The sequence below is a fragment of the Meles meles genome, chromosome X (assembly GCF_922984935.1).
Source record: "Meles meles chromosome X, mMelMel3.1 paternal haplotype, whole genome shotgun sequence".
Classification (NCBI taxonomy): domain Eukaryota; kingdom Metazoa; phylum Chordata; class Mammalia; order Carnivora; family Mustelidae; genus Meles; species Meles meles.
Genome location: NC_060087.1, coordinates 89,511,178 through 89,529,921, shown reverse-complemented (window position 1 = coordinate 89,529,921; position 18,744 = coordinate 89,511,178). Strand labels below are relative to the sequence as shown.

At 34.0% G+C, this 18,744-nt stretch overlaps 1 protein-coding gene across 2 annotated transcripts in view; it reads left to right on the top strand.

Moving 5' to 3' along the window:
• RBM41 (RNA binding motif protein 41) overlaps positions 1-18,744 on the top strand; it is a 56,546-nt gene that overhangs the window by 25,938 nt on the left and 11,864 nt on the right. For both annotated transcript variants that reach the window (XM_045996078.1, XM_045996079.1), the window contains one exon: positions 8,177-8,580. In XM_045996078.1, the coding sequence (XP_045852034.1) occupies positions 8,177-8,580 (404 nt within the window). The remainder of the gene's footprint in view (positions 1-8,176; positions 8,581-18,744) is intronic.

The following is an 18,744-nucleotide window of genomic DNA, read 5'->3' as shown; positions in this document are numbered from 1 at the left end:
TTCACTTATATGACTTCTTATTTGAGTAGGGTTTAGTAAGGTCTTGTTTGCCTCAAGCTTTCAAATATAGAGAAAAAGTGAAAGAATAGTACACCCACATCCTTCATGTACATTTACCAATTTCCTCTACACTAGAATGCGTGTTTGTGTAGTTTGTGTATTGTTAAACAATTTGAAAATAAATTTCAGACATTAAGCGGTTTTACTCTTAAATACTTCCATTACGTATCTTCTAAGAAAATAGATATTCTCCTGTATAATCATGGTATTATGATCACTCAAGCAATTTAGCAACATTACACATACTATCTAATAATACAGTTTCTAATTAGATTTCTCAATTTTAAATTTAGGTTGTAATCAGGGATCACATATTGCATTTAGTTTGCTTTATGACAGTTCTTCTGTGTGTGTGTGTGTGTGTGTGTGTGTGTGTGTGTGTGTCTGTCTGTCAGTCTTGCAGGCATTGATATTTTTTAGGAGTCTAAGTTCAGTTTGTTTTTGTTTGTTTCATTATGGTTTTAACTTCCTTCCCTTGATACCTATTGAGGTTGGAAACCCTCTCACACATAATTGACCATTTGGATAGCCTCCTTTGTGAAATGACTGTTCAGTTCTTTTGTCCATTTAACAAATGTTGCTTGAATATCTTTCCATCTGTTCATATCTGTGTCCAGGTGCAGTCTTGGTTCAGAGGTCATTTTAGGCCTGTATCAAAGCAGTGGCTCAGCCCCAAAGCCCTGGGATATGGCAGATCTCAGTGATCACTACTTACCTTCAGTAGTGCTACAGAGAAATGGGAGCTAGTAGTAAAGTGTTGTGATTTATGTCCTGAATATTCTATTTTCAAATTCCGTCTCTCATCTTACATGCATTTCTTATAAATTTGTACAAGTTCTTTATTATTGTGGATACTTGCTCTTTGTTGGCTATATGTGTTGAAAATGCCTATTTCCATTTTGTGGCTTCTCATTTCATTCCTTTTATGGTGTCTTTTGATGAAAAAAAGTTCTTCATTTGTATGTAATAAAAATCTATTAATTTTTCTTTCTACTTCATAATTTTTGTGCTTTGATTAATGAATCCTTCCCTACATGAGCTCAGGAAGATTTTGTTCCTTATTCTGAAGGCTTTATGTTTTTGCGTTTCACATTTAAGTCTTTGATCCACCTGGAATTGATTTCTGTATATGGTATGAAATAGGATTTCAGGTTTTGTTTTGTTTTGTTTTTTACCATATAAATAACCCTTTATCCCAATACTATATTTTGAGAATGTCCCTGCACTGTTGTTATATTGCTAGTTCTGTCATATATCAAGTGTTCACATATGCATGGGTGTTTTTATGGGTTCTCTCTTTTGTTCCTTTGGTCTTTTCGGCTATCAGTATATCAGAACTAGTATGACAGTTTAGCTTTTTTAATGTCTTGATCTCTGGTACAATAAAAAAAAAACAATTCCTTCCACCTTGTTCTTATTCCAAAGTGTTTTGTATACTTTGATACTTTGCTTTTCCATGGAAATTTTAGAATCAGCTTGGCAAGTTAAACACACTCATACTCACACACATTCTCTTACGTGATTTTGACGGAGATGCCATCAAGTATTTAAATGAATTGAAGACAATTGACATATTTACAGTATGAATCTTCAGATCTTCAAAGGTGAATATGCTATATCCTCTCATTCATTTAATTATTCTTTTATGTCTTTTAATATATTTTCCTTATTTTCTGTTCTGTCATTTTGTGAAATCGAATAGGTTATTTTCTTGATTTTTAAACAGCTTCATTGAGGTATGTAATTTATATGTGGTAAAATTCACCTATTGTAGGTATTTGATGAGGTGATTTTTAGTAAATTTATTGACTTATGCAGTCATTGGTACAATCCAGTCTTTAGGACATTTCCATCACTCTGCAAAATTCCCATGAACATATTTGCAGTAGATAACTCCCGTGCCTTCCCCAAGCCTTCTATCTCTATAAATTTGTTGTATCTAGGTGTCTCATTTAATGGAATCTTACCAATACGTGATCTTTGGAATTTGGCTTCTTTCAGGTATCATGTAACCTGTATCAGCAATCATTCCTTTTTATTACTAAATACTTTTCCATTCTATAGAAATACCACATTTTATTTATCCTTTCGCTGCTGATGGCATTTGGGTTATTGTCCACTTTTTGGCTACTGTGAATAATACTATGAGCATTCATGTCCAAGTTTTTGTGTGGATATGTTTTCATTTCTCTTGAGTGAATGGAGTTTCTAGGTCATATGGTAACTCTATATAACTGTTTGAGGAACTGCCAAACTGTTTTCCAATGTGGTTGCATCATTTTACTTTCTCATCAGTGATGTATGAGCATTCCTACTTCTTTACATCCTTACCAACACTTGTTATTCCCCTTTTTTTAACAGCCATACTTGTGGGTGTGTACTGATATCTCATTGTGGCTTTAACTTGAATTTCTATAATAGCAAATAATCATGAATGTTTCTCATGTGTTTATTAGCCTTTTTTATGTCTTCTTTGATAAAGTGTCTATTGAATTCTTTTACCCATTTTTTGATGGGGTTGTTTTCTTAGTATTGAGTGCTAAGAGTTCTTTATGTATTCTGAATATAAGTACTTTATAAGTTACATGATTTTCAAATATTTTCTTCCAGTCTGTAGCTTGATTTTTTATTTTCTTAATGGTGTCTTTTGAATCACAAAGGTTTTTAATTTTAATGAAGTTTCCACTTATCGATTTGTTTCTTTATGACTTGGGCACTTTGGTATCATGTGTAAGAAATTGTTACTGAACTCAAGGTCAGAAAGATAGTCTCCTGTGATTTCTTCTAGAATATATATAGTTTTAGCTCTTACAATTAGATCTGTTATCTGTTTTTAATTCATTTTTGTGTGTGAGATAAAGATTCTAAGTTCATATTTTTAAATATGCATGTCCAACTGTCCCAGCACTATTTATTGTAAAGACGATTATTTCCTCCATTGGATTGTCTTGGCACCTTTGTAGAAAATCAATCGACCATAAATGTAAGGGTTTATTTCAGGACACTTGTTTTGGTTCCATTGATGTATACACCTATCCTTATACTCTGAATGTCTACCTTTATTTGAGTTTTGAAATCAGATAGTGTAATTCCTTACTTTATTCCTGTTTTTCAAAATGGCCTTGGTTATTCTAGGCCCTTTGTATTTCCATGTACATTGTAGAAGCAACTTGTCAACTTTTCTGTAACAGAGTCTGCTGATATTTGATAAGGATTGTGTTGAATCTGTAATTCAACTTGGGGAAAACTGCCATTTTAATAATATTGAATATTCTAGTCCATGAACATGGAATGTCTCTTCCTTTATTTAGCTCTTCTATAATTTATTTCAGTTATGTTTTATAGTTTTAAGTTTATAGGTATTATATTTTTACTAATTCTTAAATATTGTTTCATTTTGATGCCCTCCTTAATACCCATCACCGGGCTTACCCTCACCCATCCTCCTATCCCCTCCCTTCTAAAACCATCAGTTTGTTTCCCGGAGTCCATAATCTCTCATGGTTCATCTCCCACTCTGATTCCGCCCCCTTCATTTTTCCCTTCCTTCTCCTAATGTGCTCCATGCTATTCCTTATGCTCCACAAATAAGTGAAACCATATGATAATTGACTTTTTCTGCTTGACTTATTTCACTTAGGATAATCTCCTCCAGTCCCATCCATGTTGATGGCAAAAGTTGGGTATTTGTCCTTTCTGATGGCTGAGTAATTTTCCATTGTGTGTATGGACCACATGTTCTTTATCCATTTGTCTGTTGAAGGGTATCTCGGCTCTTTTCACAATTTAGTGATTGTGGACATTGCTGTTATGAACATTGGGTGATGCCTCATCTTTAATTCTTGATTTTAGTCAATTTTGTCTTCTCTCTTGGTTGGTCTAGCTAAGGGTTTGCCATTTTGCCAAACTTTTCAAAGAATCAGCTTTTGGTTTCATTGATTTTCTCTCTTTTTCTATTTTCTATTGTACTGATTTATTCCCTAATCTTTATTATTTTCTTCTTTTTCCTTGCTTTGTGTGTAGTTTGTTCTCTTTCTAGTTTCCTTAGTTTGGAAGCTCAGATTGTGGGTTTAAAAACATTCTTCATTTCTGATACAGGTGTTTAAAGCTATAAATTTCTCTCTTAACATTGTTTGATTTGCATCTATAAATTTAGATACACTATGTTTTCCTTTTCATTTAGTTGAAAATATTTTTAAAATATTTCCTTTATGAGTTCTTTTACCTATGAGTAATTTATAAGTGTGTTGTTTAATTTCTAAATATTTGAGTTTTCTCAGATTTCATATGTGATTTCATATGTACTCATATGATTTCAGACTTTTTAAGTTTTTTGAGATGTATTCCTCACTTTGGGGCTCTCACTCTAATATTAGCATGATAGATTCCCTCACTTTCTTTAAGTCATATCTCTCAGATGTCACTTTCTTAATGAGACACTGAGTCCAGCATTAAAATTCCAACTACTACTACTACAACCCCCTAGCACTTCCAATCACCCATTATACTGCTCTGTTTTTTCCATAGCACTCATAACCTTCTGACATACTATATAATTCACTGAGCTCTATGAAGATAGGGATCTTTGTTTTATTTACTGATATATCCCAAGAATCTAGAATAGTACCTGAATCATAATAGTCACTGAATATATATTTTTGAATGTATACATTAGAATATTTATCCACTTGGTCATATGTAGCTGAAATTTGTTCACTTTCATTAGAATATAGTATTTCATTATATGAACTGACTACAGTTTTATAATTGATTCTTAGATGGACATTTATATTTTTGCCAGTTTCAGGCTGCTTATAAATAGCACTGATCTAAACATTATTATTATTGTATCCTGGTACACATATGCCTAAGTTTCCTAGGGTATATTTGTAGGAATGGAGCTGATTGGTCATATTATGATATATTCAACATCAGTAGATAATGTTATAGTGATTTGTGCTGTGGCTACACATTCCTACCAGCAATGTATGAGAGTGTCATTTGTCTACAATTTCACTGACATGTGATATTGGTGTTCTTTTTAATCTTTTGTCAGTCTGGCAGTTTCCTATTAATATCCCAACCCATTCTTAAGCATTTCCCTGAATTCCAGTATGGTTGCGCATTTTTGTGTATATTTATTAGCCATGTATATTTTCTCTTTTGTGAGGCATCTTTTCAGTTGTCTGCCCCTTTTCTTAATGGTTCTTTACCAGTTATGTGTGCAGCAGATATTTTTCCCATTCTATGACTTTTCTCTTTATAATATTTTTAATGAACAGAAGTTTTAAATTGTGGTGTAGTTGAATTTGTCAATATTTTCCTTAATGGTTAATGCTTATGAGGTCTTAAGAAATCCTGCTATAAATATTCTTACACCTTGCTGGTAGAAATGAGGAATAATACAACTCCTACAGAGTGGAACTTAGCAATATTAGGAAAAATTACATACACATTTACCCTTTGTCTCAGCAATGCCGCCTCTTATTATCTGTTTCAGAAATATACTGGAAAAATATAAAATCATGTATGCACAAGGCTGTTAGGGTATTATTCATAAAAGCAAAAAAGACTGGATATAACAGTAATGTGCCTCAGGAGGGGAGTAGTTGAATAAACTAGAATAAACTAGTAGTTGATATAGTACTCATAGAGTACTATGGAGCTATCAAGAGGAAGGGGAGGAGCTCTGTATGTTAATATGTTATCTCCAGGATATATTGTTAAGTGCAAAAAAGTAAGTTGTAGAACAGTATTTATAATAAGTTACCTTTTATGTAAGAAAGTGATGTAAATAACGAATGATATAAATACACACATATAGGTGTTGCGTGTGCACCCCTATTAGCTTATATTTTAAAAAAAGAAATAATGGAAACATAATGTCAAAACCTAATAAAAATGATTACTTATGGAGAAGGAAAGGAATGGGATGAAGGGGACAGAGATGGAGGTGAGACTTCTGTGAAGGTAACGTATAACACAGTTTTCACTTTAAGCTCATATAAATGTTCTGCATAATAATGAAAAGGGAAAAATCAATTCCTAAAATACATAAATAACCCAAAGCAAATAAACCTACCTATAACGTAGGTATAGGTATAGGTATAGGTATAGGTATAGGTAACGTAACCATATAGAAAAAAACAACTGTGTAAAGGGACTTTAGAACAACATTTGTACATTACTAATTTGATATATTTTAAGGACAAAAATAACTGCAAAGATGTATGAAACTGCATTTAGTAGTTTTATCATTAATAGTTATCTTAGTATTGTTTTTGATATTTTAAAATTCTATAAATATGTTATAGGAAAAAGCTAATAAATAAGTTTGTTAATATCATTGAGCCCATATTTTAAGCATAGGTGAAAAGAGATACAAGTCTAAAATCAAGGCATTTGAGTAAAAAACTCGTAATCTTAAATTTAAAGTGGAAATACCAGTAGGAACTCATGATTTATTTTTCTTTTAAAAGAATTTCCTAGCTTTTCCTCTGAAAAGGCCTAAAAGCAACAAAACAACTCAACAGCTATGAACACAACTAGCAACACATTGTGGTTTCTAAATACTATTTCCAATTAAAAGGAGCCAGGGATCCTTGGAGAAATAATCTAGGTTTGAGTCAGGAAATATTCAAAATGAACTTGTGACATCTTTCTGTGCCAAAAAACAGGAAAACATAGAAGCCAATTTGAAGGGACTTATTGGTCCCAAGTGGGATAATTTGACCACTAAAAGAAATAAATTACATTTAATTGAAGTACATCCAACATATAAAAATGATTTTACAGTTATACTAAAAATAATCATTGGTCACCATTGGAAATTTCTAAGGTACCAACTCATTACTTTTGTAGTTGGTAAATACTGGGGGGAAAAAAAGCAAGCATTTGTCCAGCCTTTCCTATATGAGCTATATATGGGGAAACCAAATAATTGACAGTAAGTTCATTATAGATTTCCAGATAATAAATACAAAAGAAATAATAGAATTAATAAATACAAAATAAAATAATTTGGGGACCTCCATTTTGCAGTTTTATAATAAATAACAGATCTAGGCAATGGTCATTAATGGATACAAAACCCATTAGTTGAGTGGGAAAACTTTATAATGGAGGGATTAGACTAATACCACCTGAATATGCTGATCAACTTTAGTGTCATTAAAGTGAGACCGCCACACATTATGTGCCTTATGACATGATGTAATAGGGAGTACACCTCTACCTATGGATGATTGGTGCCTAAAATACTGAACTTGAATCTAATCAAATCTCTAGATCAGCACTACCTTAATGCAGCTGTCCACAATGATGTAAATGGTTTCTATCTATTCTGCCCATTATGGTATCCACTAGCTACATATGGCTATTGAGCATTTGAAATGCGACTAGTTTAATTGGGGAACTGACATCTAGAACATTAATTTAAATAGATTTGTGTGGCCAGTGACTATTGTATTAGACAGCATAGATCTAGATTTAACTGCCAGTTGTAAGAAATAGAGGGGATCAAGTTAACTTGGGGATCAAGTTAAACAATAATGTGAGCAACAATGTCAATTTACATTTGTTCTCTGAACAAATGATGTGGTTCCTTTAATAATTCAATAAGATGGAGAAAAAATGAGTTGGAGGGGTAGAAAAGACGGGGCACTGTTTTAAAATCAGAGACTTAAAAGATAAAACAGCCAAAGCCTGGTTTAGATTTTGCATCAAACATCCAAGTGTAAAAAGATACCTTTTAAGATAATCAGAGCCATTTGAATATGAACTTAGTAGTAGATGATACTAAGAATTAATTTTGTCAAGTGCAATAATGCCATACTGGTTACATTTTTAATGTCTTTATCAGTTAGGTGCATGTACTTGCATGAATCTGAGAGTGAGCACCTCCTTAAATTTTGCACCTGAGGTGCCTCACCTGCTTCACCGTAGTTCCAGCCTTGCTTGAGATGCACCACATTAAAATAGCTTTATACTATTGTTATTTGTCAAACTTGCCCCAGCGAAGTTCTGTGTCTGAGATCCAAGATTTAATTTTATTTATTTGTCAAAGGTTGTGTTGGTAGGCTTTGTAGAACTTCCCTATCTCTTTGTCTTGATCTAGATGAACCCCAAAAGAAGAACAAAGGTGATCCCATGAACAACCTGGAAAGTTTTTACCAAGAGATGATAATGAAAAAACGTCTTGAAGAGTTCCAACTTATGAGAGGTGAACCCTTTGCTTCCCACTCACTGGTCTCAGCTACATCAGTGGGAGATAGTGGCACAGCTGAGAACCCGTCATTACTCCAGGACAAGGGAAAACAGGCAGCACAGGGTAAAGGTCCCAGTCTCCATGTGGCAAAAGTTATTGATAATTCACCTGAGCAGTGTTGGACTGGGCCTAAGAAGCTGACGCAGCCAATAGAATTTGTCCCAGAAGATGAGATCCAGAGAAATCGTTTGTCAGAGGAAGAGATCCGAAAAATTCCTATGTTTTCTTCATATAATCCAGGGGAGCCAAACAAGGTATAGGCCAAACCAAGAAAAAAAAACATGGGTTGTTTTCATTTTTCTTTACCTCTACCTAAATTAACACTTTTAAATTAGCTTTGGTTATACCAAGGAATCATGACATAGACACTGTGATTGTGTTTTTCCTTGACTTTGACTATTAATTCTCTGCGAACTATATATGTAGCATATTTCCTATGATGTTCTTTGTGATTTCCTAAGGTCCTAAGCTACCCTTAGAATTTTAAAGAAATCTTGATGAGACTCTAGTCCTCATCTACTAGAGTCTTGAAGGAAAAGTAACTTCCAGTTTCCTAGGCTAGTAATAAATCAAGTAATATTCATAGGATCACTGTATCAGGTAGCCATTGTGCCTCTGTAATTAGTCAATAAATAAGTGGCCACCTGGTTGTGAGTAGGGTCTACTGTTACTACATGAGTATTTTTCTTTAGAATGCTCCCCCTGACTTTCATATGACATGACTTTAAATTTCTGATACTAAGCAGCAAAATGAAAGTGCAGGATCTCTAAGTCTTGAGAAATTAACAAATATATAAGTAGAATTGCAAATAATCCTTGTTTTATTGATCACATCATTATTTCACATTACTGGTGTATGTTACATCCAGAATGGAAAACTTTATTGTTGTGTCATTCAAAGAGGCAGCACAAGCCCCTGGAGCATATACTTGGTTGTGTTTATTTTAAAAAACAAAACAAAACAAAATAATGTTAGCTTCTGGCTATCCCTGAATTAAAAAAAAAGAAAAAAATACATTGTAGATGAGGGATATTAAAGCAGTTTCCTTTGAGTGATTACAATTCTAATATATTCTTGCTGTTAGTTCAAGGGCAGCTTGATTTGTGTTTTTTATTATAAAATATTTCTACTATACAAAAAGTTATAGGGAATAATATAGCGTGCTCGCTTCGGCAGCACATATACTAAAAATGGGAATAATATAGCAATACCCTTATACCTAGCCAACCATCTTCATCAGTTCTTGGTAGTTTCCATAGTTGCTTAATTAGGAAAATAATATAACCTTATAGATAGACCTGAAGACTTCCATGTATCCCTCACCAATCCCATTTCCCGATCTCCTCTCCAGAGGTAACTACTATCCTGAATTTGTTACTTATCATTCTGATGCATGTTTTATATTTTTACTACATATTTATATATTAATAAGCAACATATAGTTTTACATCTTTTAAAACTATATAGATGATATCATACTCTACATATCCTTTTACAACTTGCTTTTTTAACTCAATATACAAAATGTTTTTGAAACTTATTTTAATAATATAAGGAACTATGCAGTATTCCATTGTAGAAATATACTATAATTTATGCATTCTCCTGAAGATATTTTCTTTTTATTTTTGCTATTACAGACAATTCTGCAGCAAACATTGTATGTACCTCCTACTGTACATGTACAAGAGTTTCTCTAGAACAGTTTTCCAAACTTTAGGTTAGAATTAGTAGGTCACAGCAAGCAATTTTTTAATGAAACAAAATGGAATAGAATAGAAAATATCAAAGTACATTCTAGAGAGTAAGGGTGATTACTGTTTCTGGAAAGAGCTTTTGGTTTGGTTTTGTGTGTGTGTGTTTGTGTGTGTGTGTGTGTGTGTGTGTGGTATGTATGTGGGCCAGAATGTAAAATGCATTTCTTTCTACAGATTTCAGTCAAAAAAGTTGGAAAAATCTTGTTCTATTGCCGTGATTCTCAAATGCTAGTATGCACCAGAATCACCTGGAAGGCTTGTTAAAAGACAGGTTGCTGGGCTCCACCTTCAGAATTTCTTATTAAGTGGACCTGGAGTAGGGCCTGAGAATTTGCATTTCCAACAAGTTCTCATGAGATGCTGATGCTACTGGCCTAAGAGTGACTATTTAAGAATTACCGTTCTAGATTACATTCCTAGGAGTGGAATTACAATGATATATATATATGTATATATTCAACACCATGAGCAGGTTTCAGGAATCTCTTTCATATCCTTGCCAAGACTCTTCAGTATTGGACTTGTTATTTTTGCCAGTATAAAATGTTTGAAGGTATCTCATTGATTTAATTTGCATGTTTATGATTGGCAATGAAGCTATGCTTGTAATCATACATTTGTTAGCTTTTTAGTAATCTTGTGTGTTTTGCCTGTTTATTTTCTTTGCCTATTATTTGATTGTTTAGTTTGTCATATTATTTACAGAAAAAAAAATTTTTTTAGCATGGGCTTGAACTCAGGACTATGAGATCAAGACCTGAACTGAGATCAAGAGTCAGATGCTTAACCAACTGAGTCACCCAGGTGCCCCAAGAAATTATTTTTAAATTCTGGATGCAAACATATGTTGCTTATTTAGCAAATATACTCATCCAATGGGTGGCTTATCTTTTGAACATTATTTCTGATGTCTTTTGTTAAATAGAAGTCTGTCATTTTAATGTAATCAAGCCATCAGTATTTTATTTGATGGTTTGTGCTTTTTGAGTCATTTTAAGGAAATCTTTCCCTACAAACCAATAAGAAGTATACAAACAACCCAATAAAAATGACCAGAAGATGTGAACAGGCAATTCACAGGGGAAAAAACATGAATAGCCAATTGACTACAAAACTTATTAGTGATCAGAGAAATGCAGAATATAACTACAGTGAAAACCTAGGAGGTTGGCAAATCCAGGAGGTTGGCATACTTTTAAAGGCCTGACAATGCCAAGTATTGGTGAACATATGGAGTAGTAAGAACTCTAATATGCTGCTGGATGAATATAAATGAAGACAATCATTTTTATGAATGTTGTGGCAATTCCTAGTAAAATAAAAGATGCTTGTACACTAAAAGGCCACAGTCCCACTCCTAGGTATCTATCCTAGAGGAACTCTTAAGTATGCACATTAGGAGATACTTTGAAGACACTCACTGTAGCATTGTTTATAAACAACACACTTGTTCATCAGCAGGATAATGGGTAAAGCATGGTTTATTCATAAAGCAGAATTCTGTACAATATAGAAAATGAATAAAATAGAACTACAGGTATCAACATGCATGAAACTCACAAACAATATTGAATGAAAAAAGCTACTTGGTTTCAGCTCCAACATGTAAAGTGTTTGGAAGTTGTCACTCATGTCTTATAACAAGAAAAACAGCTGAACAAAGGAAACAGCAATGATTTTTCTTGGACCCATCAGAGAACTGAAGTCACAGAGCAAACTGCAACCCCCAAATCTGGTGAGGCAGGCAATTACAGAGAACCACAGCTTATCAGGATGAAAAAGCACTGGCGCCATGAACTGGTAGGAACAAGTGGTAACCTCGACAAATTTCTGGAAGCAGAATGTAGATTGTTTGACAAACTCTAGGGGCCTCAGTCTGTGAGGGCCCTCACATTTGCATTACTTTTAGCTGCAGGAACTCCACTAGGTTCTCAAGGGGGGAAGGGCCAAGAAACAATCTCCTGTTCCTGGCATGGAGAAGGAAAAAGTAATCATTTTGAAATATATCCAGAGGTTCGACTAACAGGGGGATACCCAGCAAGTGAAACAACTTTGCCAAAGCCTTCAGCTTGCTAGAAGGGAAATTACCCAACTCCAGATGCCTCTAGCCTTCCTGTCTCATCTAAGAGAGAGGAAAAAAAGCTATGAAACGCTTGTGAAGGTTACAGGCTGGGGACACAGGCATAGTAAAAGACTTGAGACTTAATTATGAGATTACAGAATGTTTCTCTTGCTCCACACTTTACCACTACATCAATAGGGCTTCAGTGCAATAGCTATGGATTACAGGTAAAAGACTTGCAAGGCTCAGACTTTAAGGAGTTTTTAGGGAAACCCCCCAAAAGAGGGGGAGAATAAACAAGGACATTAGAAGTAATTGAAACCTGTGTCACCTACAGCTAGAGTGTAGCACTGACAACTCCTGGCCAGAGTAACAAAACTTTGTACTAATACCCTGTTTACCTTAGTTCCTCTTAACTTATACGTCATGTCCAGCTTTCAACAAAAAAATTACAAGGCATGCTAAAAGAAAAACAACACTCTGAAGAGACAAAGCAACCATCAGAACCAAACTCCTCAGATATATAGGTTTTGGAATTACAAGATGTATGGAATTTAAAATAACTATGATTTATATGCTAAAGAGTCTATCAGAGAAAATACACAATATGCAAGAACAGATGGGTAATGTAAACAGATAGAAACTCAGAATCAAAAGGAGATACAAGAAATCAGCAACACTAAAAAGGAACGTTTTAGATACACTCATCAGTAAACTGGGAGTGGTCAAGGAAAGAGTCAGTGTGCTTGAAGACATGTCAATAAAAACTTCCCAAACTGAAATGCAAAGAGAAAAAAGACTGTAAAAAAAGGAAAATAATAGCTAATAACTGTGGGACAATTTCAAATGCTGTAACACACATGCTATTGGAATACCAGAAGAATAAAGGAAATGAACAGAAGAACTAGTTGAAGTAGGAATAGCTGAGAATTTTCCAAGATTAATGACAGACACCAGACCACAGATTCAGGATCTGGAAAGACAACCAACCAGGGTAAATACCCCCAAATACGCCTAAGCATATCTTGTTCAAACACAGAAAACTTAGACAAGAGAAGATCTTGAAAACACCCAGAGAAAACACTTTACCTATAGAAGAACAATAAGAATTACATTGGATTTCTGGTCAGAAACCATGCAAGCAAGAAGAGTGAAATATTTAAGGTATCAAAGGAAAAAAAAAAAACCCATCCACCTAGAAATCTATATCCAGCAAAAAAAATCCTTTAAAAGTGAACAAAAAAACACTTTGTTAAACAAAAACTGAGGGAATTTGTCAGCAGTAAATCTGCCTTGTGAGAAATATTTATTTTTTTAAAAAAAGGTTTTCCAGAGAGAAGGAAAATGATATAGGTCAGAAAATCAGATCTCTTCAAAGAAGAGTATAGGAGAAAGAACACCTGAAGATAAAATAAAATCTTTTATTTTCTCGTTTTAAAGTGATTTAAAAGGTGACTGTTCAAAGTAATAATTACAGTATGTTAGGCAATTATAGCATATGGGAAAATGGATGTTATAAAACAGTAATGTTATAAGAGTAGGAGAGAGGAATTAGTATTTGGCGTATATAACTGTTACAAGTTATCTGTACTACCTGTGAGATGGTGTAATGTTGAGAGTGGACTTAGATTAGTTGTAAATGAATATTGTAAACTCTAAGACAACCACTAAAAATTATAAAATGAAGTGTAATTGATATGCTGAAAGGGGTGAAAATGGAATCTCAAAACGATACCTGTTCTCTACAATCTTTTCTACAAAATAGAAACAGAGGGAACACTTTCTAACTCATTTTATGAAACCAGCCTTAGCTTAATACCAAAACCAGATAAAAAAGTCATTGAATAAAGCAAAACTACAGACCAATATCATGATCATAGATGCAAAAATCCTAAATTTTAGGAAAATAAAAATATTTGATTAAAACATTTTTTAAAGCTTCTTTTCTTTTTTTTATATTTTATTTATTTATTTGACAGATAGAGATCACAAGTAGGCAAAGAGGCAGGCAGAGAGAGGGGGAAGCAGGCTTCCTGCTGAGCAGAGAGCCTGATGCAGGGCTCGATCCCAGGACCCTGGGATCCTGACCTGAGCCGAAGGCAGAGGCTTAACCCACTGAGCCACCCAGTCGCCCCTGATTAAAACATTTTGATTGAAAAATCAAAATATTAAGAAATCACAGCCAACAGTGTATCAAAATAGTTATGTACCATGATCAGGTAGGAGTTTTCTAGGTACCTATGGCTGATTCAACATTTGAAAATCAATTAATATTATCCACCATATCAACAAATGAAAGAGGAAAAATCGTATAATTATTTCAGTTGATACAGAAAAGGTATTTGACAAAATCCAAAAACCATTCGTAACAGAAAACTCTAATCAAACTAGGAATAGAAGAAAATATCCTCAATTTGATAAAGAATATCTACAAAACCCTACAGCTAACATTGTACTTAGTGTGAGAAACTGAGTGCTTTCCCCTTTGATCAGGAATAAATCCCCTCGCTATTACTTTTCAGTATTGTACTAGAAATGCTAGCTAATGTAGTAAAATAAGAAAAGGAAAAGCACACAGATCGAGAAGGAGAAAATAAAGTTGTCTTTTTTCACAAATGACATGTATGTCTATGTAGAAAATCCCAAAGAATCAACAATAACAACAATGTGAAATAACTACTGGAACTAATAAGTGGAGCGTAGCAAGGTTGGATACAAGGTTTATATACAAAGCCAGTTGCTTTTCTTTCTACTAAGAAATGAACAATTGAAATTTAAAACCCAATACTTTTTTATGAAAGCACCACAAAAAGTGAAATACTAAATTATAAATCTATCAAAACATGTATAGGATCTATACACACAAAACTGTGCTGAAAAATTAAAGAAGGGCATAAATAAATGCAGAGATATCCTATGTCCTTGAATTGGAAGACCTAATATTGTTAAGATGTCAGTTCTTCCCAATATGTAGATATGTAGATTCCACACAATCCCAATAAAATCCTGGCAAGCTATTTTGTGGATATAGACCACTGATTCTAAGTTTGTATGGAAAAACAGAAGGCCCAGAATATCCAACACAATACTGAAGAAGAACAAAGTGGGATGACTGATACTACCCAACTTTAAGATTTACTGTAATCAAAAAGGATGGTTTTGGTTAAAAAAAAAAAAGATACTCCCGAAATGGAACAGAATAGAGACTTCAGAAATAAGCTCACACAAATATAATGGACTAATCTTTGACAAGGGAGCAAAGGCAACTCAATGAAGGAAAGATAGTTTTTTCAGGAAATTGTGCTATAATAACTAACTGGTTATCCACATGCAAAATAGGAATCTAAACACAGATCTTACGTTCTTTAAAAAAAATTAACTCAAAATAGATCATAGATCCAAATGTAAAACACAATACTGTAACACTTCTAGAAGAAAATAGAAAATCTAAATGACCTTGTGTTTGGTGATACATTTATAGATACAACACCAAAAGCATGATTTATGAAAGAAAACAATTGAAAAATCATAACTTTGTTAAATTTATAAACTACTGCTAGGTGAAAGACACTTTAAAGAAAATCAAAGGACAAGCCTCAGACTAGAAAAAAAATTTGTAAAACATGTCTAATAAAGGACTTGTATCCAAAATATACAAAGACCTCCTAAAACTCAACAGTAGTAAAACAACCCAATTAAAAAATGACAAAAGAACAGACACCTCAAAAAGGAAGTTATATACATCTCAAATAAGCATATGAAAAGGAGCTCATCATCATTTGTCATCAGAGAATTACAAAATAAAACAATAATGAGATGCCTTTATACACTTATTAGAATGGCTAAAATTCACAATAAAACTGACAATATCAAAGGCTATTGAGGATGCTGAGCAACAGGAACTCATTCATTGCTTTTGAGAATCCAAAATGGTACTACTTCTTTGAAGTCAGTTGTGTAGTCTTACCAAGCTAAACATTGTTTTGCCATATAATCCAGAAGTTACACTTTTAGTTATTTGCCCAATTTATTTGAAAACTATTATTTATACAAAAACCAGCATGCGAGTGTTTATAATAGTTTTACTCAATTGCCCAAAACTGGAAGCAGTCAGGATGTCCTTCAGTAGATGAATGGAGACATTCACCTGTGCTGGATCTATACAGTGGAATATAATTCTTCAATTAAGAGAAATGATCTGGCAAACCACAAAAAAACATAGAGGAACTATGAGTATATTAATAAGTGAAAACCAGTTTGAAAAGACTACATATTATGTAATTCCAATTATATAACATTCCAGAAAACACAAAAACATACAGTAAATGATCAGTGGTTGCCAGGAGTTTAAGGGGTTGGGAAAAAAGAATAGGTGAAGCACAGGGGATTTTTAAGGTAGTAAACTTACTCTATATGATAATATAATAATGGGCGCAAGATACACATTTGTCAAAACCCATAAAACTGTACAGTATAAAGAGTGACCCTTAATGTACACAAATATTAAAAACCATTTGAGAGGTAGGGGAACCCCAGGAAAGAATGCAGACTCTGACAAGAGAATCTATGTTACAAATACGTGAAGCAACTTCAGTGAAGGTATGGGGGGGTGAAAGTTACTGACTTAAGCATCTTTGGAAATATGTAGAGTCTAGAAGACTAAAAACAGAACTGCATATAATCACTGTACCCTAGTTAAAAAGGTTGCGTCTCATGGGGGTACTGGTTAGCAATCCTGATACTGATTCATGTGTATAATGAGATGGAGCAATTAAGTAAATGAATGGCAGGTGTTGGGAGCCAGATTTCTCACTGGTGGAATTTTACAGAAAGAAGCTGGAATGATTCATTCAATGGTTTAGAGTTAGAGACATCAGTATGAAATCATGTTTAACTTGACATAGATAAAGATGGTTACATATAAAATATTTATTGATATGTATATACACACAGGTTAGTATAAATACACGATTTTTTCTCTGTCAGCTGACCTCTCAGGAGGTTACTTCTAAATGAAGTGATACTCCAGTAGCAACAAGCACGTTCAGCACCCAAATTGTAGTTTGTAATGCCATTCTCTAATGAAGGAATCAAGGTGGCACCTGGGTGGCTCAGTTGGTTAAGCATCCAACTCAGGTCATGGTCTCAGGGTTATGAAATGGAGCCTGCTTAGGATTCTCTCTCTCCCTATCCCTCTCCTTCTGCCCCTGCCCCCCTACCCCCTGCTTGCACTCTATGTATGTATGTGTGCACATATATATAGTCACCAGGGTTTCTCAGAGAAATGACTGGCTCTAGAACTGGGGCAGGATGTATACAAGATGAAACTTGAGCATTTTGTACTGACAGGAAGTAGGAAAGTGCTGAACATACCAACATAAAAACATTGTTGGGTATACATCAAAGAAGCACAGGAGCCAACTGAAAGTTTCTAGTGACCAAAATTGGAACAATTTGTGCAGCAAACTTGGGTAAATTAATACTGGATTATAACCTAAAGTATAGGATGAATAGCTATGACTCCATACTGATAATAAAAATGATTGAGTAAATCAAATAACTAGGGGAGAGAAGGCAAATATCCCACATAGAAGAATTCTAAATAATTTATATAGATGCTCCACCTCAAACTAGGGGAGCATAACTTTCCACTCCTTAGTTCTGAGCTCTTGAGTGACTTTCAAACTGTACAGTGTGGAAAGGCAGGACAAAAGAATAATATTGCAGTGTAGAAACCTAACAAACACTGCCTCAGTTAGGTAATCAAGGCCAGCATCAACAGTCATTAATAATGTCGATAGCATGCATGCTTGATATGTGATCAAAACTGCACTTTCCCCTCTGGTCTTCCTTCTCATAATCCATAACCCCAGTCTAACCGTGAGAAAAACTACAACAAAAAAATCCTAGTAGTGGGCCATCCTACAAAATATTTGACCAGTACTCAAAACTGTCAAGATTTTTAAAAACAAGGAAATTCTGAGAAACTACCACAACCAAAGAGGAGCCTAAAACACAAGAAAACTAAATGTACTCTGGTACCCTGGATGGAATCCTGGAACAGAAAATAGACATTAGGGGGAAACTGAGGAAATCTAAATAAACTATGGACTTTGGTTAATCATAAGGTATCAGTAATCATTCATTCATTTTAACAGTGTACCATGGTAATGTAAGATGTTAGTAGTAGGGGAAACTGGATGTGGAGTTACAGGAACTCTTTGTACTATCTTCTCAGTTTCTCTGTAAATCTAAAACTGTCCTAAAAATAGTCTCCTTTTTAAACATTAAAACAGATACCTGCAGAAGAGTACATACAATATATTATTTATATACAGTTCAAAACATACAAAATAATACTGTATATTGCAGAAGGAGGCCCAGAAGTTTCATCTTGTATTATCACTTGGAATATGTTTTTCTGTTTCACAGAAATGTTTATCTTGTTTTTGAACTTAGCTGTATTGTTGTGCATACCTTTATATATATGAATATATATGTGTGTTGTTAATACATACATACATCTATATCCATGTAGATGGATGTGTGTGTGTGTGTGTGTGTGTGTGTGTGTGTGTGTGTGTGTGTTTGGAGCAAA